The 27,511-nt window shown below is 39.8% G+C and overlaps 1 protein-coding gene across 1 annotated transcript in view; it reads left to right on the top strand.

The window, feature by feature from the left end:
- Window positions 1-27,511, top strand: part of DNAH3 (dynein axonemal heavy chain 3) — a 203,145-nt gene that overhangs the window by 47,231 nt on the left and 128,403 nt on the right. The window contains exons 16-20 of the mRNA XM_061209863.1: window positions 4,797-4,950; window positions 5,737-5,881; window positions 16,419-16,630; window positions 20,678-20,769; window positions 24,769-24,883. Of these exons, the coding sequence (XP_061065846.1) occupies window positions 4,797-4,950; window positions 5,737-5,881; window positions 16,419-16,630; window positions 20,678-20,769; window positions 24,769-24,883 (718 nt within the window). The remainder of the gene's footprint in view (window positions 1-4,796; window positions 4,951-5,736; window positions 5,882-16,418; window positions 16,631-20,677; window positions 20,770-24,768; window positions 24,884-27,511) is intronic.

Raw genomic sequence — 27,511 nt, 5'->3', positions numbered from 1 at the left:
CTCTCCCAATTTCTTTTCCACCTTTCCTCTGTCCACTCCATGCCTGGTTGGCTGATACCTGCAGTCTGTAGCCTCTGGCTCCCGTGTCTGTTGGATCCAGACGGGGCCAGGCCAGTGGAGAGCACTCAGGAGGTTAGAGAGTGACTGCTGGGCTTCTCCCCCTCTCCCTCCCTGCTTGTTCCTGGGGCCCTGGCCAGTAGCTGCCTCCCTCCTGGATGACAATTCTTGCTCCTCCGTGGTTCCAGTTCTCATTGTCCCCTCAGCCCTAGGGATCATAATGGCTTCCCTCTGAGGCTAGTCTCTGGGTGCTTCACTCTCCCCTCTTTGTTCCTTTAACCGTACCCACATCTCACCTCTGTAAGTAGTCCCTTAATTAAAGTCTCTTTCTTTGAACATCAGAGTGAATTCTATTTCCTGCCAGAATTCTGACCAATCCACCATTTTAAAATTCTTGCATTATTCTCCCATAGACTCCAGGTGGTCCCACAAATAGAACTCAATTTACTTAACTGAATTTCCTGAGTATCTACTATTTACTAATGACATACATTTATATATGTATATATTATGGACATGAAAGCACTTTAGAAACTGTAATGTGCTAAGCAATTATAAAAAATTTAAAACAGTACAAACTGTCAGTTATAAACAGTACAAACTGTCAGTTATGTTACAGGGATGTAATGCACAGCACAAGGAATAGAGTCAATATTTTATAATAACTTTGTATGGTGTATAATCTATAAAAATATCAAATCACTGTGTTATACACCTGAGACCAATATATCAATTATATTGTTAATCAACTATACTTCAATAAAATTAAAAAAAAGAAATTTAAAACAATAATAATCATAATATTTTACAATAATCACTGAGTTTGTATACTATTTCCCTCTGGGAAGAATTCAAGAGTGCTTTTATCAGAGATTTATCTTTGTGTGTGTGTCTGTGTTTGGAGCCTCAAGAAGAATCTTAACAATGTGAAAAGGCACCCAGCAGCACCTAATTGTGTAGATAACAGGAGAATCAGCTTTCCCCTCGTTTTGTTCCACTCAGTGGTAGGTTCCACGGGCCTGGAAGTGACCTGGAATATACATGACGGACATCTCAGGAATGTGAGCTGCTCTTTGCCATAAGAGTGCATATTCTGGGAAGAAAGAAAGGTGCCTTAGGGGGAGTACCCAGATTGTGTTCTGGGATCCACATAGAGCACAGTGCCTTGCAAATAGCAGGTGCTTACTCTTTTGATGAATGAATGAATGAGTGAATGAATGAGACTTTTTTCCAGTAAGGATATTCTCTAAAATTAATACCTACCAGAGTCTAAAATCAGAGATTATTACAAAACAAAACAAAACAAAAATCTGAGAAGAAGCAGGCTGTCTCTCATAGCACTTAATGTTCTCTATCTCTGAATCCTTAAGACTTTGGTGAAAAACAATCAGGGGAAGGAGAGGGTGGCAGTGGCCGCCTTGCCCAGTTTCCTCTTGGGCTCCTGTCTCCATTCCTCTTCTCTGAGGATACAGAGAACAAAAGGGGCATGGGAGATGGAAGATAAAACAGATAAATACGGAAGCTCTATGAAGGAAAAGAACAGGGAAACAGAGCACAGTGATTGCATTCAATGGGCAAGTCAGGGAAGGGCTCATGTAAATAAGACTTGAAGGATGAGAAGGATCCCATTAAGGGAAGATGTGGGGAGGGAGAGAGTAGAAGGGGGTCCTGTCCAGGCATCGAGCATAGCGTGAGCAATGGCTCCACCATGGGAATACCTTTGCCTAAGAAGGAGAGTAGCTATAAAAGGAGGCTGAAGAGTTAGAGGAGCACGTCCTTGAAGTCATGGTAATGAGTTTGGGTTCCTTATTAAGTATGGTAGAAAGTCACTGATGGTTTTTAATCTGGGGACCAAAATGATCTAATTAATTTTTTTCTTTTTATGGTTTGTTTACTTGAATCAGAATTCAAAAATGTCTACAGCATTGCAATTGGTTGACATGTCTCTTAGATTTCTTTTTATCTGTAGGTCCCCCCTCCATCCCCTTTGTTTTTTTCCTTGTAATTTATTTATTAAAGAAACCAAGTCTTTTGTCCCCAGATCTAGACTTTCCTGATTGCACCTCTGTGGTGTCATTTAATATGTTCCTCTGTCCTCTTTATTTCCTATAAAATTTTAATAACTGATATAAATCCTGTTACTAATCTTTGTCCCTGATCTCCTGTGCTAATAGGTAGCAAAGAAAATTTAAGTTTGTCTGTGGGCAAGAGTACTGCTTGCAAATATGAGGAAAAAGAAAACAGAGTCAGCCATATTAATATCAGATAGAGTCAAAGTCAAGGCAAAAACATTAGTGATTCAAACATGGTTACTTAGGTGGGTGACATAATGTTAAAGCAGTCATCAACCCTTTTATATCAAATAATTAATCAATTAAAAATAAATGAAGTGAAACTTGAATAAGGAGATAATGGAAGTAAATAATTAAGAACCTTAATTTGTTGGATATGTATCAAACCTTCTACTCTACAATGGAAAAAACTATTCTTAAATGTCCTTAGGGGACTTCCCTGGTGGCGCAGTGGTTAAGAATCTGCCTGCCAATGCAGGAACACGGGTTCGATCCCTGGTCCGGGGATATCCCACATGCTGTGGAACAACTAAGCTTGTGCACCACAGCTACTGAGCCTGCGCTCTACAGCCTGCAAGCCACAACTACTGAGCCCGCGTGCCACAACTACTGAAACCCGCATGCCTAGAACCCGTGCTTTGCAACAAGAGAAGCCACTGCAATGAGAAGCCTGCGCATTGCAACGAAGAGTAGCCCCTGCTCGCCGCAACTAGAGAAAGCCCACACGCGGCAACGAAGACCGAACACAGCCAAAAATAAATAAATAAATAAATTTATTTTTTAAAATGTCCTTAGAACATTTACAAAAATTGACCATATTTTAGGAACCCCTCCCCAAGAACAAATATTTAAAGAAGCAGAAACGATATTGGCCATACTCTGTTATAATAGTGTGTGTTAGTTATCTATTTCTGCATGACAAATCATTCTGAAAAATAGCAACTTAAAACAACAAACATTCATTATCTCACAGTTTCTGTGGGTCAGAAATCTAGGTGCAGCTTAGCAGTATACCTCTGGCTCAAGGTCTCTTATGAAGTTGCAGTCAGAATGTCAGCCAAGGCTGCAGTCTCATCTTAGGGCTCAACTGGGTGAGGATCTACATCCAGGCTCACTCACATGATTGTTAGTAGGATTCAGCTCCTCATAAGCTGTTGGCCAGAAACTTCCCTCTATTCCTCGCTATATGGACCTCTCCACAGAGTATCTCATAACATGGCAGCTGGCTTCCTTCAGAGAGAGAGAAAGAGAGAGAGAGAGGGAGAGAGACAGAGAGAGAGAAAGTCACGGTCTTTTTGTAACCTAATCTTGGGAGTAACATCCCATCACTTTTGCCATATTCTTTGTTAGAAGTGAGTTACTAGGTCTAGCCCAACTCAAAAGGAGACAGTAACAGAAGGATATGAAGTACCAGGAGGTGTGGCTCTTTGGGGACCTTACCAGAGGCTGCTTACCACACAGTGCAATTAGAAATAAAACCCAAATCAAACCATTGAAAATTAACTCTCTTAAATTACTTTAAAAAAAAAAAAACATAAAAACTGCCATAACAGAATTAAGTGTTCTTAATTTATGGTATGTTACTCTAGCTGTTCTGAATGGCAAATCCCCTTATTCATTCAATGAGTATTGATTGTTTTATGCCAGACACTCTTCTAAGTGCTGGAGATACAAAAAGGCATTAAGGAGGTTAAAACTGCATTGATAGAGTTTAAATTCTAGTGAACGAGACTAAACATTTTTATAGTGATTATTATGTACCAGGCTTAATTCTGAGCATTTTGTATATGTTAGCTTATTTAATACTAAAGTGGGTACTTTATCATACATCCCTGTTTTCTTTAGCTGAGGCATACAGAGGTTAAAGGACTTGACCAAGGTCACATAGCTACTGTGTTGCAATGTAGGGATTTGAACCTAACCTGTCCAGCTCTAGAACCCGTCCACTTAACACTGTGTTAATCTACCTCGTTAGGAAAAGGGAGAAGTAAATTTGAGAACTGCTTTGTTGATAATATGGATGAAGTAGATAAATCTCTGGAAAAGTCTTCCCTGATCACTCTAGCTAAAGTAACCCTTCACTTGCATCCACTAGGCACTCTGCCCTGTTCTATTTTCTTCAGAACATTTATCACTATCAAAAATATCTTATTTCATTTTTATCTATGTATGGATTTATCCATCCATCCATCTGTCCGTCCATTCATCCATTCATTCATCCATCCATATATGTTTACTGTCTGGGTTTCCCCAAACTAAAATACAAGCTTTGTGAGGGTAGGGAGCTTCATAGTGTACTTCACAAATACATTCCTAATGCCTAGAGCAGTTCTTGATATTAGGCACTTAATAATAAATACCTAATGGATAAATGAATAATATGTATACACATAAATTTTATACATGTATATATTATATAGCATGTGTATTATAATATATATTTTTAATATATATTTACCTCTTTGAGAAACACCTGGAAATATTTAACCACCATAGGTTCAAAGCAGCTGTCTCTGGGAGGTGGGATTACAAATTATATACAATAACATATATTTATAAGTTTTACATACATTGTATCAGAAGATCAAATTCTCCCTAGGCTTGAATTGGGTGAGCAATGCTGATAAATGGAAAGTCCAAATGTGATTGGGCTGTCTTTACTTTCAGATGCTCAGAATTTGAGGCAAAACTTGAGGGCTACAACAAGGAACTGGAAGGTTTTAGGAAACGTGAAGTGATGACTACAGAAGAAATGAAGAACAATGTTGAAAAGCTTAATGAGCTTTCAAAGAATCTAGATCAAGCACTGGTGGAATTTGAGGTTTGGGGTCTTGGGATGGGGACTTATGACCGTACTGCTCTGTTGGTTCTGGCCCTTGGTTTTGTGTTTTCCTAACATCACCTGTCAGGTGGATAGTATTAGTTGATTGACCAGTTCTTTCACTGGTGCTTTCAACTACCTTTTTCCACACCCCTACATTATACCAGCTTTTTTGTTAGTCACTGAGTACACAAAGAAGAATTATAATGGAATAATTGCTCACGTGTATTGAGCATGTATTATGTGCACAATGTGCAAAAGACTTCATATGTGATATATCACTTAATATCCATAATAAACCTTTGTGGTAGGTACTGTATCTTCACTTATCCCTATTTAAAATGGGAGAAGTAAGTCTTGGAGAAGCTAAGTAACTTCCCCTGAAGTTCACCGGTAAGTTCTTTAATCATTAAAGTTCTTACCTTTGAGGCAATTCAGCACAAGAAGGCAACATTGTGTTAACAGTTTCATATGTACTTTAACTAAAGTATATATGAAAATTGGGAAAATGGGGATATGGATATGATACAGTTGGAGCCAAGGTGATGGAGCAAGTGGCAAATTATCATAAAGTTTCCCCCAGCTAGATCTCAGCTGCCATGGCCCTCAGAGGTAGCACAGGGACATTCTTGCTTGAGTTCATGCCTTATTTTCCTGTCTTACTCTCCAGATGAACGCGCATCTTCCTCAACTTGGCTTTCAAAGCACTGGGGAACTTGCCATGGTGGCTTCTAGGGTTCAGGAGAACCACCCACCCAATAAACAGCATCCCCTTTTGCCCTGCAGTTGATCAATAAGGAGGAGGAGCTGTTGGAAAAGGAGAAGAGTACCTTCCCTCTTCTACAAACCGTGATGACCAACAAAGTGCCTTACGAGCAGCTGTGGGTGACAGCCTACGAGTTTAGCATCAAGTCGGAGGAATGGATGAATGGTATACCGCATTCTCACTCTGCTGGGGCAAGATAGCGATGGGGTAGCAGATTCAACCCAGCCAGTTCTGAAATAAGATTGGGACCTCAGATTCTGGCTGTGCTTTTTATCATATTCTCATACTCTGGATTAAGGCAACCATAGTTAAATTTTTCTGATGTGATAATGATGGAAGGTGGGGATCAAAGCGCCAGATCTATTGCTAGGGTAAAATAGAATAGGCAGCCACCCACAGCCATGGGTTGGGCAGTGACTCAGAGAGGCAGGTGGTGGGAGAATAAGATGGCAGTTCCCCTATTACGCTGATGCAGGAAAGGCCAGAGTGCCATAGATATCTGTAAACTACCTCTTTTACTATAGATCCTGGACACTAGAGAGAGGTTGAGGCGGTAGAATCAACAGGACTTAATGATTGATCTGATATGGGGCAGGGGGCAGAGAGGGAGAAGAAAGCACCTAGGGTGAATTCCAAATTATTAGCTCAGGCAGTCTGGTGGATAATGCCATCACTGAATAAGAGAAATGACAGATTTGTTGGGAAAAAACCATCAGCTTGAATACACTGAGTTAGGTGTCTGCAAACATCCAAATGGGAATATTAATTAGCAGTTCAGTATATCAGTCTGGATTGAAGTTATAGTTGGGGTGGGATTTATATTGGGTAATAATTGATATGTAAGAGTACAATTAAAAACCATCAATGACATCACCTGGGGAGAGTATTTAGGAGCAGAGGACAAAATCTGAGACCTCCAGGGTTGAGCCTTTAGCTTATTTCCAGTGCTTCAATATTTTTTAAAATTTATTTATTTATTTATTTTTGGCTGCATTGGGTCTTCGTTGTTCCGCGCAGGCTTTTCTCTAGTTGCGGCGAGTGGGGGCTACTCTTTGTTGCGGTGCGTGGGCTTCTCATTGCGGTGGCTTCTCTTGTTGCGGAGCACGGGCTCTAGGCACATGGGCTTCAGTAGTTGTGGCACACGGGCTCAGTAGTTGTGGCTCGCGGGCTCTAGAGTGCAGGCTCAGTAGTTGTGGTGCACAGGCTTAGTTGTTCCACAGCATGTGGAATAGCCCCGGATCAGGGCTCGAACCCATGTCCCCTGCATTGGCAGGTGGATTCTTAACCACTGCACCACCAGGGAAGTCCAGTGCTTCGATATTATAAGAACAACTGTGATGAACATCTTTGTTGCCAATTTTCAGTATACAATAATGATCATTTTCTTAGGATAAATTACCAAAAGTGAAACGGCTAGATCAAAGGGATGTAATAAAAATTATTAGAATTTTAGAAAATGCTTTTGTTATTGGTATTGCCTTCCAGAAAAGTTACATGTTTTAATTTATTATTCTTCTAGCAGTATTTGAGGGCCCATTCCTCATACCCTCAACAAACTTGGGAAGTAATAGCTTTAAGAACGTTTTTTGCTCATTTGATGTTTAAAGTGGTATTTTCTTTTTCACAACTTTTAAGTATGCTTTTTCATTATTAAAAAGCATTCTTGGGACTTCCCTGGCGGTCCAGTGGTTAAGAGTCTGCACTTCCACTGCAGGGGGTGGGGCACAGGTTCCATCCCTGGCTGGGGAACTAAGATCCTGCATGCCGCGCAGCCAAAAAAAAAAAAAAAAATTGGTCAGTTGAATTCCTTACTTTATAAAAGGCTATTCATTTGCTCTCCCACTTTTTCTCTATTACTAAACCACCTTATTTAAATAATTTTCCGTTGTGAGTAATATTTTTATTGATGCTTTTTATTTTTTGAAGTACTTGATCATATCTATACATTTAGGATATTTTACCTTATCACTTTCACACCCCTTTTAAAATTCACTTTTCTGTGTTGACTAGCACCTCCAAATTAAACAGTAGTTAATAGTAGCATCTTTGTCTTATTCCTGATTTTAATGGGAATTCTTCCAGAATGTCAGCTTTATTTATTTTGGATTTTTTTGATGTGGACCATTTTTAAAGTCTCTATTGAATTTGTTACAATATTGCTTCTGTTTTATGTTTTGGTTTTTTGGCCCCGAGGCATGTGGGATCTTATCTCCCCTACCAGGGATCGAATCCTCACCCCCTGCATTGGAAGGCAAAGTCTTAACCACTGGACCGCCAGGGAAGTCCCCAGAGTGTCACCTTTAAACATGATGCTTTTTGTTGGTTGAGGCACAAAATAGTTCTGGTGTTAAGGAAGTATTTATAATTTAGCAAGTTGTTTTGTTGGAAAGAGACAATGTATTCTAAATTTTTTATATTTTATTTTTTAAATTCATATACAGTAAAAATGATATTTTTGACATACAGTTCTATGAATTTTAACATATGTATTGATTCACCACGATCAGAAAATGGAACAGTTCCATGACTTCAATAAACTTCCTTGTACTACCCCTTCATAATTACACTCTCCCTACACCTGGCAACTATTGATCTCTTCATTGTTACTATAGTTTTGTCTTTTTGAGACTGTCATATAACTTCAATCTCTTTTTCAAATTTTATTATGACTATTACAGTGCCTTTGTCTTTATATCTTTTACATAAAATTTGTGAATCAGCTTATTTATATATACAAGAAACCTGCTGGAATTTTGATTGGAAATGCGTTAAATCAATTTGGAAAGAACTGACATCTTTAATTGAATCATCCAATCCATGGACATTGTATATCTAATTATTTTGCTCTTCTTTGACTTCTTTTTGTCAGTGTTTTGTAGATTTTAGCGTACAGATCCTATATGTGTTTTGTTAAATTTATATGTATTTCTTTTTATAGAGCTATATGTTTTTAAATTTCAGTTTCTAATTGGTCATTGCTAGTGTATATTAAAACAGTTGGGGTTGGGGGAGGGGGTTTGCCCATTTTAAAATTAAGTTTGTTTTCTTACTGTTGAGTTTTAAGAGTTCTTTATATATTTTGGACAGCAATCCTTTATCAGATATGTCTTTTGCAATTTTTTCTACTAGTCTTTGGCCTGTCTTTTCAGTCTTTTGACAGTGTCTTTCACAAAGCAGAAGTTTTAAATTTTAATAAAGTCTAGTTTGTCATTTCTTTCATAGATCATGCCTTTAGCATTGTATCTAAAAATTTATCACCAAACCCAAGGTCATCTAGATTTTTCTGCTATGTTATCTTCTAGAAGTTTTATAGTTTTGCATTTTACATTTAAGTCCATGATTCATTTTGATTAATTTTTGTCAAGGATGTACGGTCTCCATCTACATTCATTTTTTTTTTTTTTTTGGCTGCATTGGGTCTTCATTGCTGCATGCAGGCTTTCTCTAGTTGTGGCGAGTGGGGGCTTCTCTTCATTGCGGTGTGCGGGCTTCTCATTGCAGTGGCTTCTCTTGTTGTGGAGCACAGGCTCTAGGCACGTGGGCTTCAGTAGTTGTGGTGCACAGGCTCAGTAGTTGCAGCATGTGGGCCCTAGAGCACAGGCTCAGTAGTTGTGGCACACGAGCTTTGTTGCTCCATGGCATGTGGGATCCTCCCGGACCAGGGATTGAACCCGTGTCCCCTGCATTGGCAGGCAGATTCTCAACCACTGCGACACCAGGGAAGTCCCTCTACATTCATTTTTTTGCATGTGGATATCCAGTTGTTCTAAAACTATTTGTTGGAAAGTTTCATTTCTCCATTGTGTTGCCTTTGCTCCTTTATGAAAGATCAGTCGACTATTGTGGATGTTATTTCTGGGCTCTCTATTCTGTTCCATTGACCTATATGTCTATTCTTTTGCCAATACCACATTTGATTATTGTAACTATGTGGTAAGTCTTGAAGCTGGATAATGTCAGTCTCCCAACTTTATTCTTCTCCTTTAATATTATATTGGCTATTCTGGGTCTTTTATGTCTCCATATAAACTTTAGAATCAGTTTGTCAGTATCTAAAAAAAAAGTTGTTGGGATTTTGATTGGGATTGTGTTGAATCTATAGATCAAGTTGGAAAGAACTGACATCTTGACAATATGGAATCTTCTTATCCACATGAACATTAAATTTTTCTCCATTTATTTTCTTCTTTGATTTCTTTCATTAGAATTTTGTAGTTTTCCTTATATAGACATTGTACATATTTTGTTAGATTTACACCTAAGTATTTCAGTTTTGGGGGTGCTAATGTAAATGGATATGTTTTTAATTTCAAATCCACTGTTCATTAATAATATATAGGAAAGCAATTAACTTTTGTGTATTAACCATGTATACTGCAACCTTGCTATAATTGTGAATTCGTTTCAGGAGGTTTCTTTTTGCTGTTGGTTCTTTCATATTTTCTATGTAGGTGATCATGTCATCTGCAAGCAAAGTTTTATGTCTTCTTTCCCAGTCTGTATACCTTTTATTTCCTATTCTTGTCATATTGCATTATCTAGGACTACCACAGAATGCTGTTGAAAAAGGAGTGGTGAGAGGGGACATTCTTGCTGTTTTCCTGATCTTAGCAGGAAAGATTCTAGTTTCTTACCATTAAGTATGATATTAGCTGTAGGTTTTTATAGGTTCTTTATCAAGTTGAGGAATTTCTCCTCTATCCCTTATTTGCTGAGAGTTTTTATTATGAATGGGTATTGGATTTTTTCAGATGCTTTTTCTGAATCTACTGATATGATCATGTAATTTTTCTTCAATTGCCTGTTGATGTGATGAATTATATTAATTGATTTTCAAACGGTGAAACAACTTTACATGCGAGGAATAAGTCCCAATTGATTGTGGTGTATAATTTTATATATATGTTAATATATAATGTATATATAGGTGGATTCAATTTGCTAACATTTTGTTGAGGATTCTTGCATCTATGTTCATGAGAGATATTGGTCTTTAGTTTTCTTTTCTTGTAATGTCTTTGTCTGGTTTTGGTATTAGGATAGTGCTGGCCTCATAGAATGAGTTAGGAAGTATTTCTGCTTCTGTCTCCTGGAAGAGATTGTACAAAAATTGGTATTTTTCCTTTCTTAAATGTTTGGCAGAATTCACCATCATCTGGGCCTGATGCTTTCTGTTTTGGAAAGTTCTTAATTATTGATTCAGTTTCTTAAATAAATATAGGCCAATTCAGATTGTTTCTCCTTGTGTGAATTTTGGCAAATTGTATCTTTCAAGGAATTGGTCTGTTTAATCTAGGTTATCAAATTTGTGATCATAGAGTATTTCATGGTCTTCTTTTATTATCCTTTTAATGTCCATAAGATGTGCAATGATGTCTCTTCTTTCATTTCTGATGTCAGTAATTTGTGTCTTTTCTTTTTTCTTTGTTAGCCTAGCTAGCTGTTTATCAATTTTATTGATCTTTTAAAAGAACCAGGTTTTCATTTTATTATTTGTTTTCTTCTGCTTACTTTGGATTTATTTTTTTTGTTATTATTTTTTTAAAATAAATTTATTTATTTATTTATTTTTGGCTGCGTTGGGTCTTCGTTGCTGTGCGCAGGCTTTCTCTAGTTGCGGCGAGTGGGGGCTACTCTTCCGTTGTGGTGCACAGGCTTCTCATTGTGGTGGCTTCTCTTGTTGCGGAACACAGGCTCTAGGTGCGCGGGCTTTAGTAGTTGTGGCACGTGGGCTCGGTAGTTGTGGCTCACGGGCTCTAGAGTGCAGGCTCAGTAGTTGTGGTGCACGGGCTTAGTTGCTCCACAGCATGTGGGATATTCCCAGACCAGGACTCAAACCCATGTCCCCTGCACTGGCAGGCGGATTCTTAACCACTGCGCCACCAGGGAAGCCCTTACTTTGGATTTAATATGCTCTTTTTTAATAGTTTCCTAAAGTGGAAGCATAGATTATTGATTTTAGGTCTTTTCTAATATATATATTCAATGCTATAAATTTCCCTCTAAATACTTCTTTCCCTATATCCCACAACTTTTTAAAAATTTATTTTATTGGTGTATAGATGATTTACAATGTTATGTTAATTTCTGCTGTACAGCAAAGTGATTCAGTTATATGTAACATTCTTTTTCATATTCTTTTCCATTATGGTTTATTACAGGATATTGAACATAGTTCCCTGTGCTGTACAGTAGGACCTTGTTGTTTATCTATTCTATGTATAATAGTTTGCATCTGTTAATCCCAAACTCCCAATCCATCCCTCCCTCACCACCCTCCCCCATGGCGACCACAAGTCTGTTCTCTATGTCTGTGAGTCTGTTTCTGTTTTGTAGGTAAGTTCATTTGTGTCATATTTTAGATTCTACATATAAGTGATATCATGTGGTATTTGTCTTTCTCTTTCTGACTTCATTTACTATGATAATCTCTAGGTCCATCCATATTGCTGCAAATTACATTATTTCATTCTTTTTTATGGCTGAGTAATGTTGCATTGTTTATATGTACCACATCTTCTTTATCCATTCATCTGTTGATGGACATTTAGGTTGTTTCCATGTCTTGGCTATTGTGAATACTGCTGCTATGAACGGGGGGGGAGTGCATGTATCTTTCTTTAAAATTAATTAATTAATTAATTAATTATTTTGGCTGCTTTGGGTCTTCGTTGCTGTGCACGGGCTTTCTCTAGTTGCAGCAAGCAGGGCTTACTCTTCGTTGTGGTGCGCAGGCTTCTCATTGCAGTGGTTTCTGTTGTTGCGGAGCATGGGCTCTAGGCACGCGGGCTTCAGTAGTTGTGTCACATGGGCTCAGTAGTTGTGGCTCGTGGCCTCTAGAGCGCAGGCTCAGTAGTTGTGGTGCACAGGCTTAGTTGCTCTGCAGCATGTGGAATCTTCCTGGACCAGAGCTAGAACCTGTGTCCCCTGCATCGGCAGGTGGATTCTTAACCACTACCCTACCAGGGAAGCCTTGCATGTATCTTTTTGAATTATAGTTTTGTCTGGATATATGCCCAGGAATGGGATTGCTGGATCATATGACAACTCTACTTTTAGTTTTTTGAGGAGTCTCCATACTGTTTTCCATAGTGGCTGCCCCAGTTTACATTCCCACCAACAATGTAGGAGGGTTCCCTTTTCTCCAGCATTTATTATTTGTAGATTTTTTAATGATGGCCATTCTGATCAGTGAGGTGGTAGCTCATCGTAGTTTTGATTTGCAGTCCTCTAATAATTAGCTATATTGAGCATCTTTTCATGTGCTTTTTGGCCATCTGTATATCTTCTTTGGAGAAATATCTATTTAGTGCTTCTGCCCATTTTTTGATTGGGTTGTTTGGTTTTTTGTTTTTGAGTTGTATGAGCTGTTTGTATGTTTTGGAAATTAAGCCCTGGTCAGTCATTCATTTTGTTTATGGAAATTAAGCCCTTGTCAGTCATTCATTTTGTTTATGGTTTCCCTTGCTATACAAAAGCTTATAAGTTTGATTAGGTCCCATTTGTTTATTTTTGCTTTTATTTCTATTGCCTTGGGCGACTGACCTAAGAAAACATTGGTACGATTTCTGTCAGAGAATGTTTTGCCTATGTTCTCTTCTAGGAGTTTTATGGTGTCGTGTCTTATATTAAGCCTTTAATCCATTTTGAGTTTATTTTTGTGTATGGTGTGAGGGTGTGTTCTAACGTCATTGATTTACATGTGGCTGTCCAACTTTCCCAACACCACTTGCTGAAGTGACTGTCTTTTTTTCCATTGTATATTCTTGCCTCCTTTGTTGAAGATTAATTGACTGTAGGTGTGTGGGTTTATTTCTGGGCTACCTATTCTGTTCCATTCCATATGTCTGTTTCAGTGCCAATAATCATGCTGTTTTCATTACTGCAGCTTTGTAGTATTGTCTGATGTCTGGGAGGGTTATGCCTCTTGCTTTGTTCTTTTCCTCAGGATTGCTTTTGCAATTCTGGGTCTTTTATGGTTCTATATAAATTTTAGGATTATTTGTTCTAGTTCTGTGAAAAAAGTCATGGGTAATTTGATAGGGATCACGTTAAATCTATAGATTGCTTTGGGTAGTATGGCTATTTTAACAGTATTAATTCTTCCAGTCTAAGAGCATGGGATATCTTTCCATTTCTTTGGATCATCTTCAGTTTCCTTTATTAATGTTTTATAGTTCTCAGTCTCTTACCTTCTTGCTCAGGTTTGTTCCTACGTACAGTTAAGTCCCCTACATACGAACGAGCTGCGTTCTGAGAGCACGTTCGTAAATCCAATTTGTTCGTAAGTCCAACAAAGTTAGCCTAAGTACCCAACTAACACAATCGGCTATATAGTACTGTACTGTAATAGGTTTATAATACTTTTCACACAAATAATACATAACAAACAAACACAAAAAACAAAGAAAACATTTTTAATCTTACAGTACAGTACCTTGAAAAGTACAGTAGTACAGTAAAACAGCTGGCATACAGCGGCTGACATCGAGTGAACAGGCAAGAAGAGTTACTGACTAGAGGAGGGAGAGGAGGTGGGAGATGGTAGAGCTGAAGGATCATCAACAATAGGAGATGGCGGGCAAGCTGCAATTTCACTCACGCCTGACATTGATGGCACAGGTTCTGGTTCCTTGCTGGATTCAATTCTATCTACCCACTTTAAAAAATGATCCAGTGATACTGTACTACTGTACTCTATACAGTACTGTACAGTAAAGTACACAAAAGCACAACCACTTGTAGAAGATGCACGCACGTGACAATATATGCCAGACACATGAACTAACTTACGTGATTGGACATGCGAATGCACATTCGCATCTTTGAAAGTTCGCAACTTGAAGGTTCGTATGTAGGGGACTTACTGTATTTTATTTTTTTGGATGCGATTTTAAAAAGGATTTTTTTTTTTTACATTCCCTTCCTGATATTTCATTGTTAGTGTAAAGAAATGCAACCAATTTCTGTATGTTAATCTTGTATCCTGCTACCTTGCTGAATTCGTTTATCAGTTCTAGTAGTTTTTGAGTGGAATCCTCAGGGTTTTCTATATAGAGTATCATGTCATCTGCATATAATGACAATTTTACCTCTTTCCTTCCAATCTGGATACTTTTATTTCTTTTTCTTCTCTGATTCCTGTGCCTAGGACTTCCAATACTATGTTGAATAGAAGTGATGAGAGTGGGCATCTTTGTCTTCTTCTGGATTTTAGCAGGAATGCTTTCAGCTTTTCACCATTAGGCTGTGACATCCCACAGCTTTTGATGTTAATTTTTATTTTCATTTAGCTCAAAATATTTTTAAATTTCTCTTGATATTTCTTCTTTGACTCATGTGTTATTAAGAAGTATGTAGCTTAATTTCCAAGTATTTTGGGATTTTTCCAGCTGTCTTTCTGTTAATTGAGTTATGAGAATAAAAATCCTTGCCTTGTTTCTGATCTTAGGGAGAAAGTATTCCATCTTTCACCATTAAGTATGGGTTTTTTGCTTTTATTTTTTTAAACAACTTTTTATTTTTCTAAACCACTTTTTTTGTATGATTAACATATAAAAAGCTGTACGTATTTAATATATACAAAAATGTAATGTTAGTGTAGGTTTTTATAGGGTGCCCTTTATCAGATTGAGGAAGTTCTCTTGTATTCCTAGTTTGTTTATAGATTTTTATCATGAATGGATATTGGATTTTGTCAAATGCCTTTGCTGCATCAATTTACATTATGTGATTTTCCTTCTTTCGACTGTTAATATGGTATATTACATTGCTTGATTTTCAAATATTAAATCAACCTTGCATTCTGCCAATAAACCCCACGTGGACATGGTGTATTATTCTTTTTATATATTGTATGGAAGTCATACATATTTCTTTTCTTCTTTTTAAAAAATTTTAATATTTTATTACTTAACAAAAAATGTTAGGTTGATAAAGCATGTTATTAATTAATGAAGCTATATGAATGAATCTATTTTTAGTCCTGGCAGCCCTGAAAGAAAAGTGTTTTTGAGTTAATTAGCAACATCATAATGCAAGAGTTAATACTAGTTTGAAATAACAAAGGGGAAGGAAGCAGCAGCATGGAAAGACTGAATGTGAAAACCCAAATGCTAAAAGATACCTGTAAAAGAAAAGGAGGAGAAGATGAGTGAATGTTTTGGTGAAGTTGTTTTTTTTTTTATAAATGAGGTGTCATTTTCTGTTTTAAAGATAATCTATTTTTAAATAATTTCAAACTTACATAATAGCTGTCAGAACTGTACGGTTAACTCCTATGTCCCTATTCATCCACATTCCCCAGTTGTAAATATTTCACAGCATTTGTGAAGCACCTTTTGATACTTCTGTAATAGCATCTATAACTTATACTAACAACTGATTCCCTAACTACTCTTGCATTGTATGCCAGGCGATAAGTTAGCCACTTTACATATCTCATGTAATTTTTACAGTCACCCTCCAAGGTATCCAGTATTACCCCTGTGTCACAGGTGAGACTGCTGAGGCTTAGAAAAGTTCAGTCAGTATCCCCAAGGCTTCAGTGGCTAAGTAGAGGTTTCAGACCCAGCTCTAAAGCCTGTGCTTTTTCCAATATCCATACCGTAGACACAATTCTAAATTCAGGGAATTAAAGGTACATGCGACTAACACTACTTGGTGATCTGACCTCTCCCTCACCCCATCTTTTCTATTTCAGGACCCCTCTTTTTACTGAATGCTGAGGAAATCGTGGAGGAAATAGGGACTATGTGGAGGACGATATATAAATTGACCAAGACCTTAGCTGACTTGCCTGCACCCAGGCGCTTAGCAGAGAATGTGAAAATCAAGATTGATAAATTCAAGCAGCACATCCCTATCCTCAGCATTTCCTGCAACCCAGGGATGAAAGACCGGCACTGGCAGCAGGTCCCTGTCACTGCATCCCCCCCAAGTCAGGCCAGCCCATCCCTGGTCCTGGTAGCCCTTTGGAAGGCAGGAACCATTAATGGGTCAAGCTGCTTCTTTCTAAAAGGAGAATCTACTTGAGGCCAAGGGAGTAGTAAAGGGGGTGATAGCCTTTAGAAGGAAGGGAATAACTTCCTGCCTCTCCACATAAACAGGCTGATCCTTTTCTTTGGGGACCCCATTGCTGGTGGTTGAGTATTGTTCCAGCCAGTGGCCACAAAGGCTCTCCTAATATGCTTTCCTAAGCAAATGGCTGTTCAGCGTCCTAAAAAGTGATTAGGGTGTTGAATTACAATGGGAGGGGCCTGGATTTGTTCCTTAACCTAGGCTACACAAAAGAGAAAGTCACATTTATCCCTGGGGGCTCCTAACAATGCCAGATGATTCCTACTTCAGCTTCCTCAACCAGCAGGCTATGTTCAGAAGTAATTTTGCACTCTTTTTTCAGCCCTTTGAGTCTATAAATGAGAATAATAAATATTCTCCCTAAAAATGATGGGATTTTTATAAGCAACCAAGTGTGAGGGTGATAAATGTAGTATGAATACTAAACAGAAGAAAGAAAACTCACTGTGTTTCTAAAATAATTGTCACATTCAAGAGCTAGCAATGGCCTTGAAACATCTTCTACCAGGGAATTGCTCTGTGTGGAGGTGGAGAAGAGCCTGGCTCTCCGTAGGCAAATTCCTCTCTGACTGGGCCTGAAATTCCCTCTCCGGGAACCATGCACAAGACTGAGGACATTGTCTCTAGAAGGACTCAGTCTGAGAGCATAACCATTAGGAGTATTTTGATCTCCCTGGGACAACAGAGATCTTGATACGTGAGAGACTGAAGATTTTTTCCGTAGAGAGGAGCTGCTTTCAATTTCCCAGAAAGCCTTGAAATTCAAGACTTAAGCAAAGATGTAAAGAAGGCAGAGCAAAGGTCATCTGGTAGACTTTGGGTCTTGAGCTGCCCCAGCAGAGGGATCTGCACAGCGGCAGCTGCCCTCACTTGGTACTCATAGGGTGCCTCTCCCTGCGGATCTAGCCTGACTAGAACTTTGACCGTTTAGAGAGTTAGGTAGACAGGTGCCCTCCAGCAGTGCTAGGTCTCTCCATGAGATGACATTATAGAAAGTGCCCTCATCAATGGCATTTAAACAATGCTCCAGGGATGCTCAGAAAGCCATCCCCTCCATCTGGTGCTCCCCCTGTGGTGACAGTATTCTCACACATGGGCACTTTAAAAATCCCAACCATTCCTAGACATTAATAATTCTCATTTATAGGCCACTTAGATGGACAGATTGGGGAAAAAAATTCCCTGGAATTAAAATAATAATAACAATAATAGCTAAAGTGTATTGAGTACCAACTTTGTACTGGGTACTGTTACATACTTTATGCAGATTCTCTCATTTCATCCTCCCAACAACCCTTTGAAGTAGGGACAATAAATTGTCACGTGGCCAGTGAGGGGTGGGGAAGAGAATTGGAATCTAGGTCTTTTTGACTCAGCCTTGGTGTGTGAAAAGGGGGCAAGAAATATCAGGTCAGAGAGAGGGAGTGGACAGTAGGGGGCAGTGAGCTATAGATAAGAATGGAATATACTATATTCCACTTACTATAGGCAAGAGGTAAGGTGGCTCCTGAGTAAAGAGCACCTACAGTGGAATCTCAATGGGCTAAACAGTGGAAGATAAGCTCAGAAAGGACAAAGGCCACAAGATACCCTCAGGGTTGCCCCCACTCAGAGCCCATTTCTGCCTGTAGGTCACACAACAAACCAGCCCAGTGATAGCCCCAGGCTTGGGGAAGCATTCTCAGTTCTAATGCCTAACTCAGGAGATCCTTGTGCACAGATTTGGCTCTGGCAGGGGGCTCTGTAGGCTAAACCACCTGTAGCTCTCAAGGCTACAAAATGGATCTTCTGGGGTCATGAGGTGGTTGTATTGAGATTTCTGACCATTTCCCGGAACTTAAGCAGGAAAGGCTAGTCTCCGTATTTGAGACATAGACTTTATTGCTACTGTGGTTTAAAACAGGATGGAACAAGGTAACACTGCACTGATATGTACCAAAGCTGGCCTTCTAAGACACTGCTGCCCAGTGGAAATATACTATGAACATATGTATAATTTTAAAGTTTCTAGTAGCCACATTTTTAAAAGTATAAACAAGGTGAAATAAACTGTATGAATAGATTTAACCAAACATATCTAAATCATTATCAGCTCAGTAAGTAATCAATATAAAAATGTTAATGTGATCTTTTACATTACAGTTTTCATACTAAGTCTTTGAAATATGGTGTGCTTTTACCTACAGCACATTTTGATATGGACTAGTTGCATTTCAAGTTCTCAGTAGCTACAAGGGGTTAGTGGCTACATATTGGACAGCATAACTTCAGTTTCTTAGAATTAGAAAACCAGATGCCTGTTAATCTCTATAATTAACAAAAGCAATTTAAAAAATAAAACTACAAATCTCTGAGTCCTTCCATAGGCCAAGTATTTACTATGTCAAGTGCTTTACACAGTTATGTCATTTAATCCTAGAGATAGCTACTGTGTTGTTCTAAGCCATACTTGCAGGTATTAGAGAATAAATGAGAGCCCTGGGCCACCGGGAATAATTGTGCAGTTATGCTCTAGGGAATGCTATTTTTGTGCACTACAGTGGGAATTGTACTTTCTAGAGTTATGCAGTATATAATCTGCACAATTATACATAGAAGACCTGCAGGAAACACTAGCTTGTGATGGATGAGAGCTTTGGAGTCAGAATCAGATGCAAGTCCCAGTTCTGCAATGGCTATTATGGTCTATTAGCTAGATGATCATAAACTTAATTTCTTTGTCTCAGTTTCCTTGTATGTAAAATGGGAGTAATAATATACCAGTACCTTCCTCACCATGTTGGGAGAATGAAATAAGTACATAAAGCTCTTAAAACCAGCCTACCACATAATAAGCCCTCAATAAATGTTAATTACTTTTATTATTTCCATTACCTCAGTGGTCCTCCAGGTGACCTCAGAAGCCAGATTGGAATCTATTTGAATTAGCTGGTTCACTCATGCTTTCACTCCACAAGTGCTTATTGATGCCTACTGCATATCAGGCCCCAGGGACACAGGGCTGAATAAGACAGAACATGATGTGACTTTCATGTCTCTTCCTGCTCTGACATTCTTTAGTCCTGCTGGAGCTGGACAGAGACAAAACTGGGCAGTAGGTGAGGTTTTTTACAGCGCCTCATTCCCGTTAACCCCTGTGCTCTTCTTGAGCACACATAACCCTCGTACTGCCCAGATCTCTCAGTCCCTGAGAAAAATGTTCAAAGCCATCAGAGACTTCATCAAAGACCTTTCACAGGGATATTTTCACTTAAAAGATACGGTTGGGGTAATATTTACACCAAAGGAATGGGCACAGGTGCTAACATTTCCAACAAGTTAGCACACTGAGTTGGAAAGGAAGATTTTGGTGGGGGAGTCCTTCCTCCTTCCCAACATCCTCAGATCACAGGATTTGGGAATCTGCCTGTCCCATTTACTCATGACTTCCTCCTTTTATTCAGCAAATGCTTACAGCAGCTTCTGTCATGGACCAGGTTTTGCACTCAGCCCTGGGAGCACAAAAACAAACCAGACCTGGTTGTGAGCCTGTAAGGTGCCCACAAGTTTGCATTATGCCAATTCCTGGTGGGAGAACAACCCCCAGCAAACCAGACACAACGCAGGGTGGGCCCTAGGCCACCGCCCAAAACCTTAGACCTGCGCTGTCCAATTCAGTAGCCACTAGCTACATGTAGCTGTTTAAATATAAATTAAGTAAAATTAAATAAAATTTGAAAATCAGTTCCTCAGTCACACTAGCCACCTTTCCAGTGCTCAACAGCTGAACGTGACTGGTGGCTCCTGCACAAGACAGCACAGATAGAGAACATTTCAATCATCACAGAAAGTCTACTGGACAACACTACCTTGGACAATACACACTTGTTTTTCTCTTTGCAGATTAGTGAGATTGTCGGCTATGAAATAAAGCCCACTGAAACGACTTGCCTCTCAAATATGCTGGAATTTGGACTTGGCAAATTCATTGAAAAGTAAGGCTTCTCCCTTCAGAAAGTTTTTTCATCAAAGTATCTATAAATTCTCACAGTTGTATGACTGAATGCCTCATAGCAGGCTGCTTTTCTCATTCTGGTTTAGGGTAACCTCTCCTTCAGCTGACTAGCTGCTGGTGAAGCGTTCATTTCCAGCTGCAGAGTTGATGTCAGATTATGACTAGAAAATTGAGTCAGAGATTTTATTTCAAAAAGAAATTTTTTAAAATAGTTCTCTGAACCTGAGCTCCAAGCCCAGCTCTCAGTGACTGGGCAAAACCATTTCACCTTTCTGGGCCTCAGTTTCTTCCTCTTTAAACAAACAACAGCAACAAACAGGAGTGGCTCTCTGAGCTCTAAAATGTCATGAAATATGGTCAAATGAGAGATCTCTTCACTTGCTTTCTCTCCTTCTCCAAATGCCCCTGGAGTTCATATGTGAGAATTTGTACTATTTGAACTGCTGTTTTTAGGACCAGAGATTCTCAGGACCCTGTTTTTTTTCCATACTTCCTTCAGGGTGATGCGTGGGGAGATGTGTTGCTAAGACTAGAGACCTTGTTAGGCAACTGGGTTTGGTTCTCACTCAACACATGAGGTTCTCAGACTGTGACCCCAGACCAGAGGTGTCAGCATCACCTGGGAACTTGTTAGAAATGCACATTCTCAGGCCCTACCCCAATCTGCTGAATCAGAAATTCGGGGGATTGAAAGCTGAAATCTGGGTTTAAACAAATCCTCCATATCAGCGCTATCCAGTGCAGGAGCCACTAGCCATGTGTGGCTACTCAGCCTTTGAAATGTAGCTATTCTGAATTTGATGTGCTGAATGTGTAAAATGTAGGCTGGATTTCAAAGACTTATTAAGGGGGGAAAAAAAGCAAAATATCTAATTATTTTAAATATTGATTGTATGTTGAAATGATAATATTTTGGATTTATTGAGTTAAGTAAAATAGTTTCTTTTTACTTGTGTTAAATTGGCTACCAGAAACTTTGAAATGACATATGCGGCTCAGGTTATATTTCGCATAGACAGCGCTGCTCTAGGCGATAATGATGCCTGCTAGAGTTTGAAAGCCCTTCCTTTATGCTGGGGCAGAGCAAGCACCTAATCTAAGGTCCTTCCAGGCCCCCAAATCTGTATGCCACCTGAATACTCTGATGACCCCCAATACCACCACTACTGTCCCTCTTAAAGGAGCAGGCCTACAGACACAGGCTTTTATTTTATTTTTTAAAATTTTTATTGGAGTATAGCTGATTTACAATGTTGTGTTACTTTCTGCTGTACAGCAAAGTGAATCAGTTATACATATACATGTATCCACACTTTTTTAGATTCTGTATAGGCCATTACAGAATATTGAGTAGAGTTTCCTGTGCTATACAGTAGGTCCTTATTAGTTATCTATTTTATATATAGTAGTGTGTATATGTCAATCCCAATATCCCAATTTATCCCTCCTCCCCTTTCCCCCCTGGTAACCACAAGGTTGTTTTCTACATCTGTGACTCTATTTCTGTTTTGTTAGTAAGTTCATTTGTACCATTTTTTAAAATTCCACATATAAGTGATATCATACAAGACACATGCATTTTTACCAGGTTTATGTTATTTTATTAAAGGGCCTCAATTTCCCCAATAAGATGTTGCCAAGAAATACCAGCTCTAGAACACTTACGCTGCACTGAGCATTTTATATGAATTAACCAACTTATCCATCACAACACCCTAATAGTCTAGCTAATTTTATTCACATTTTACAGATGAGGAAATAAATTGATTAGAGAGATTAAGCAAATATCCAGAGGTCACAAGAGCCAAGACCCAAGCCCAGGCTAGCTGACTTCAGAGCCTTAACAATTACCCCTTACTGCCTGAAAAGATAAACCCATCAAAGGAGACAGAGACTGAGCAGATACACAGCACACTGCCATGCTTCATGCCAACGTGCTCAGCTGTGACAAATCTAGAAGTGGTGATGCCTTGGCCAAGTTGTTTACCTCTACGTGCCCAGTCTCCTTATCTGTAAAATGGAAATAATAATAGTAGCTAGGTGATTGGAGTTATTGTGAGGATTATAAGATAGGGCATGTAACCTGAACTGATTTAACGTCTAAGTTCTCAGCTACTACCTATTAGTGAAGTGTGATGTTCCTTGTATCCCACTATCCCATAGTTAAGGCAGTTTTATCACAGCCCACCGTTAGTGAGCATCTTGAGTACATTTGGATAAGGTCAACTCGATATACTTCATGGACTCCCAACCTCATTAATTCCTCCCCTGTGCATAATTATAAGTCATAAGGCACATTACAAGCATTTTATCTTATTTAATTATACCAACAATGCTTGATATGAGCAGATGGGGACTGAAAGCCTGTCAAGTGACTTGGTCATGGCCACACTGCCAGCCTGTTTGTCTCATACTCATCTGGATTGGCACCTGCCTTTATTATTCTCTATATGCACGCTCATTTTGGTTGTCTCCCAAGAAGGCCACATTTAGAATGAAGACCATGCTGCTGAGGTGTTGATCAGTCATTGTCTGGCATTATCCGTGCCTCTTCTACCTCCCTACATGAAGCTAGATGAGGGTTTTCAGCTCTGTTTAGTTGCGCTGTTTGGCTGACCACATGTGAGCAATTCTTTTGCTCCTCTGACAAAGAGAGAGGAGAAGGCACATAGTAGGGGAGGAAGAAACACCAGATTAGGCGTCAGAGGAACTGGTTCTGGCACTCCCCAGCTGTGTGTGTGGCTTTGGACATGTCACTTGCTTCCTCTGGGCTTCAGTTTCCTGACGTGTAAGTAAAGACCAGATGGTCGAGGATACAATGAAAGACAGTGCTGAGGCAGAACGGATAATCCCTCCTTTTCCCTCCAAAACCTTTGCTTCCCAATTTTTTAGCCACGCCTGCATTTAGTACCCAGCTCTCCTGTGGAAACAAGAAGAAAGGAATTTATCTTCCCCTTCTCTCCCTCCCTCCCCCTTTCTATAGAACAAAGGGGCTGTAGATGGATGGACCCAGTGCATCAGGAAAATAGCAGGTGTTTTTTAAAAGGTAGGGACAGGGAGTGGGAAAAAAGCCATCATATAAATTAACAGAAGGTCTAAGACCTGAATAAGAAGTCAATAATAATTCTGAAGTAAATAGGAATAATAAGGAGTAAATGAAAATGGAAAAAGGAAGTCTTGTTTTAATGGCCTTAAAACAGTTGTTCTCAACTGGGGGTATCCACCCCCAGGGGACACTTGACAACATCTGGAGACATTTTTGGTTGGCACGAGTGGCAAGAGGTGGGGACTGGGGGAGTCAGCTACTGGCATCAAGTGGATTGAGGCCAAGGGTGCTGCTAAGCATCCTGCAGTGCACAGGACAGCCCCTCTCACCAAAGAATTATCCAACCTGTATTAGTTTTCTAGGGCTGCTATAACAAATACCATAGGCTTAAGCAACAGAAATTTATTTCTCACAATTCTGGAGGTTGGAAGTCCACGGTCAAGGTTTTCAGGGGGTTGATTTCTTCTGAGGCCTCTCTCCTTGACTTGCAGATGGCTGCCTTCTCCCTGTGTCCTCACATGGTCTTCCCTCTGTGCGTATCTGTGTCTTAATCTCCTCTTCTTATAAGGACACCAGTTATATTGGATTAGGACCCACCCTAATGACCTCATTTTAACTTAACTACGTCTTTAAAGACCCTACGTCCAAATAGGGTACCTCACATTCTGAGGTACTGCTGGTTAGGACTTCAACATATGATTTTTGGAGGGATACAATTCAGCGCATAACACAGCCCAAAAAGTCACTAGTGCCAAGTGTAAAGAAACCCTGCAAAACACTGGAGATAGCTGGTAAATATTAGAGTAGGATGGTAAACATTTTAGTAAAATTAAAGGCTTTTTAAATTTCTCTAATGGCTGAGCTGAAATTCCTCCTTTGATGTGTTTTGAGGCCTCCTCCGTTGATGTTACTGTCGTTGTGTTCTCTCTTTAGACTGGAGCCCATTGGTGCAGCTGCCAGTAAGGAATACTCTCTGGAGAAAAACTTGGAGAAAATGAAGTTAGACTGGGTTAACATGACGTTCAACTTCGTGAAGTACAGGGACACGGTGAGTCTCAGTCCAACTGTTTGGCCCCCTGAGAGCAGCCCATTTATTCTGTAGTAAATTACAGAAGGGATTCGTTTCAGAACCGCAACAGAACTCAAAGAAGAAGGATCTCTAACTAATCTGTTTTAAAATTTTTTATTGAGATATAATTAACATATAACATTGTGTAAGTTTACAGTGTACAGTGTGTTGATGTAATACTTTTACGTATTGCAGTATGATTACCACCCTAGCTAACACCTCTATCACCTCACATAATTATCCTTCCTTTTTTGTGGTAGGATAATTAAGGTCTAGTCTCTTAGCAGCGTTGAAGTTTTTAATACAGTATTGTTGTCTATAATCACTATGCCGTTGCATCAGATTGTTTCCTCCTGTCCGCCTTCCTGTGCCGGTCAGCCTTCCTCCCAGACACCATGGAGGGATGCATTTTCAAATGAGAAAGGCCTTTTGATTCAGAGCAACAAGCTTTCTGTTGAAAAGGAGCTGAGCAAGCCTCCTGAATTAGCATCTCCCTGGGAGGGCACCCCAGGTCCCTCAGAAGTATACCTGAGGTAGACAATACTTAGCACTTCTCCAGTGTTATTACTTTAAGTGCAGGAATTACCTGAGAATCTTTCTAAAGTGCAGGTTCTGATTCAGCAGGTTTCGGCTGGTGCCTGAGGTTCTGCAGTTCCAACAAGCTCCCAGATAATACTGAAGCTGTGGTCTCTGGACCACATTTTGAAGAGCAAAGCTGTAGACTTTCTTGTCACTGGCACTTGTAGAAAACATATAAGTTCACAGAGTGCCTGTGGAGGTGCATAAACCTGAAGGGTTTGCTCAGCCATCTCCGGGGTCTGGCTTGCTCTTGGGATGGGCCATGGGTAGGAGGACTTGCTGCTTGGGTGAGCTGTAAATCATGGAGGCAACAGGCAGAAACTCACATACTGCAGGCCGTCAGCTCTTAAACCAGTGCATTTCAGCCCTGGTACACTTCTGGTCACTCAGTTCCAATGTGTGTGTGTTTGGGGTGGGTGGCTGGAGTTCCCACACCACCATGCAGTTCTCTGACACCAGCTGGGTGCCTTCCAATTCCACTCAGCTCTGACACTATCTACCTGGAGATGGCATCAGATCCCACAGGGTAAGGGTTCAGTCCTACAAGACTGCAAACCCCCTCACCCCCCCCTTCAGATGCCAGTCTCAAGCCCAGGGTATCACCTATGCTTCTGACCAACCAGCTATAGATTGGAGGTCCCAACGACACCCTCCTTGGGTTCAATTAATTTGTTAGAACTCAGAGAAACAGTTTACTTACTAGATCACTGGATTGTTATAAAAGGATATAGGACCCAGAAACAGCCAGATGGAATGCCTATGGGGAAGTGGTGTGAGGCTTCCATGCTCTCTCTGAGCATGCCACTCTCCCCAAATCTCTACGTGTTCACCAGCTCAGAAGCTCTCTGAACCCTCTCCTTTTGTGTTTTTATAGAGGCTTCATTACTTTGGCATAATTGATTAAATCATTGGCCACTGGTGATTGAATTCAATCTCTATCCCTGTTCCCCTCCCAGGAGGTCAGGATGGTAGAACTAAAAGTTTCAACCCTCTAATCACAGGGTTGGCTGTCCTGGCAACCAGCCCCCAACCTTAGGTGTGGTCCAAAAAGCCACCTCAATAACAAAACAAAAGATGCCTTTATTGCTCTCATCCCTTAGGAAATTCCAAGGGTTTTAGGAGCTGTGCGGGCAACAAAGACCAAATATGTTTCTTATTATAAATCACAATATCACTCTGGCCTGAGCATCTGTATTTTTAAGGCACCCCTGGGTTTTCTAAAGTGCAGTGTGGATTGAGAACTAAAACCCTAAAGGCTCCCATACTCCTCCCTCCCCCAGGCTGCATGTTATCCTTTTGTGACTTCTTTTCCTTTTTGTCTTGATGCCTTGATTTCACTTGACTAAGAACTGTAGACAAGCCAGTGGGAGGGAGGAGAACTGGGGGCCTCTCCCAGCAAGAGCAGGTGACCATGTGTCGCAGCAACTTGGTGTTACAGGATCTGATTGGATTAGATACTGCTAGAGGCTGTGGGGCTGAGATGAGGAGTTAAGTCGGGGAACCTGATAACAGCTCAGTTACATCTGGCCAGTCTTCAGAGTTTTTGACTGAAGTAGCTATAGACAAGGGTCAACAGCAAAATGGGAATCGAGGTACCACTTCATTAATAGCTGGACACCCCTCAGTGCAGAGCTGCTGGTAAAAGGTGGATGAGAGAATATATCCTCACTCCAAATTAACCACCCAGATGTAGGTTTGAAAGAAGTGAAAACAGAGCAAGAAAGACCAGACCTACCACAAAGGGACAGACCCTTATCAGCTTTCTTGCCACATGGCCCAGGAGGAAAAGTCCATCTACAGGGGCTAACCTTTAAGGCACAGTAACCCTAACTACCAGTAAAATATGGCCAAATAATTATTTAGTCAGAGGTTCCCAAACTTTCTTGGTTCACAGTGCTGTTGGTATCTGAGTACTTTTTAAATGGTTCCCTTCCCTAGTCCAAAAGAAATACTTAACAGCTTTGTTTATGAAGTAATTGGGTTCAAACAACTTAAGTATTTGTGTCCCATCAACTGAACAAAGGTCTG

Source organism: Eubalaena glacialis, chromosome 13 (genome assembly GCF_028564815.1).
Source record: "Eubalaena glacialis isolate mEubGla1 chromosome 13, mEubGla1.1.hap2.+ XY, whole genome shotgun sequence".
NCBI classification, from domain to species: Eukaryota; Metazoa; Chordata; class Mammalia; order Artiodactyla; family Balaenidae; genus Eubalaena; species Eubalaena glacialis.
The sequence above is the reverse complement of the archived record's forward strand: the minus strand, read 5'-3'. Positions and strand labels throughout refer to the sequence as shown.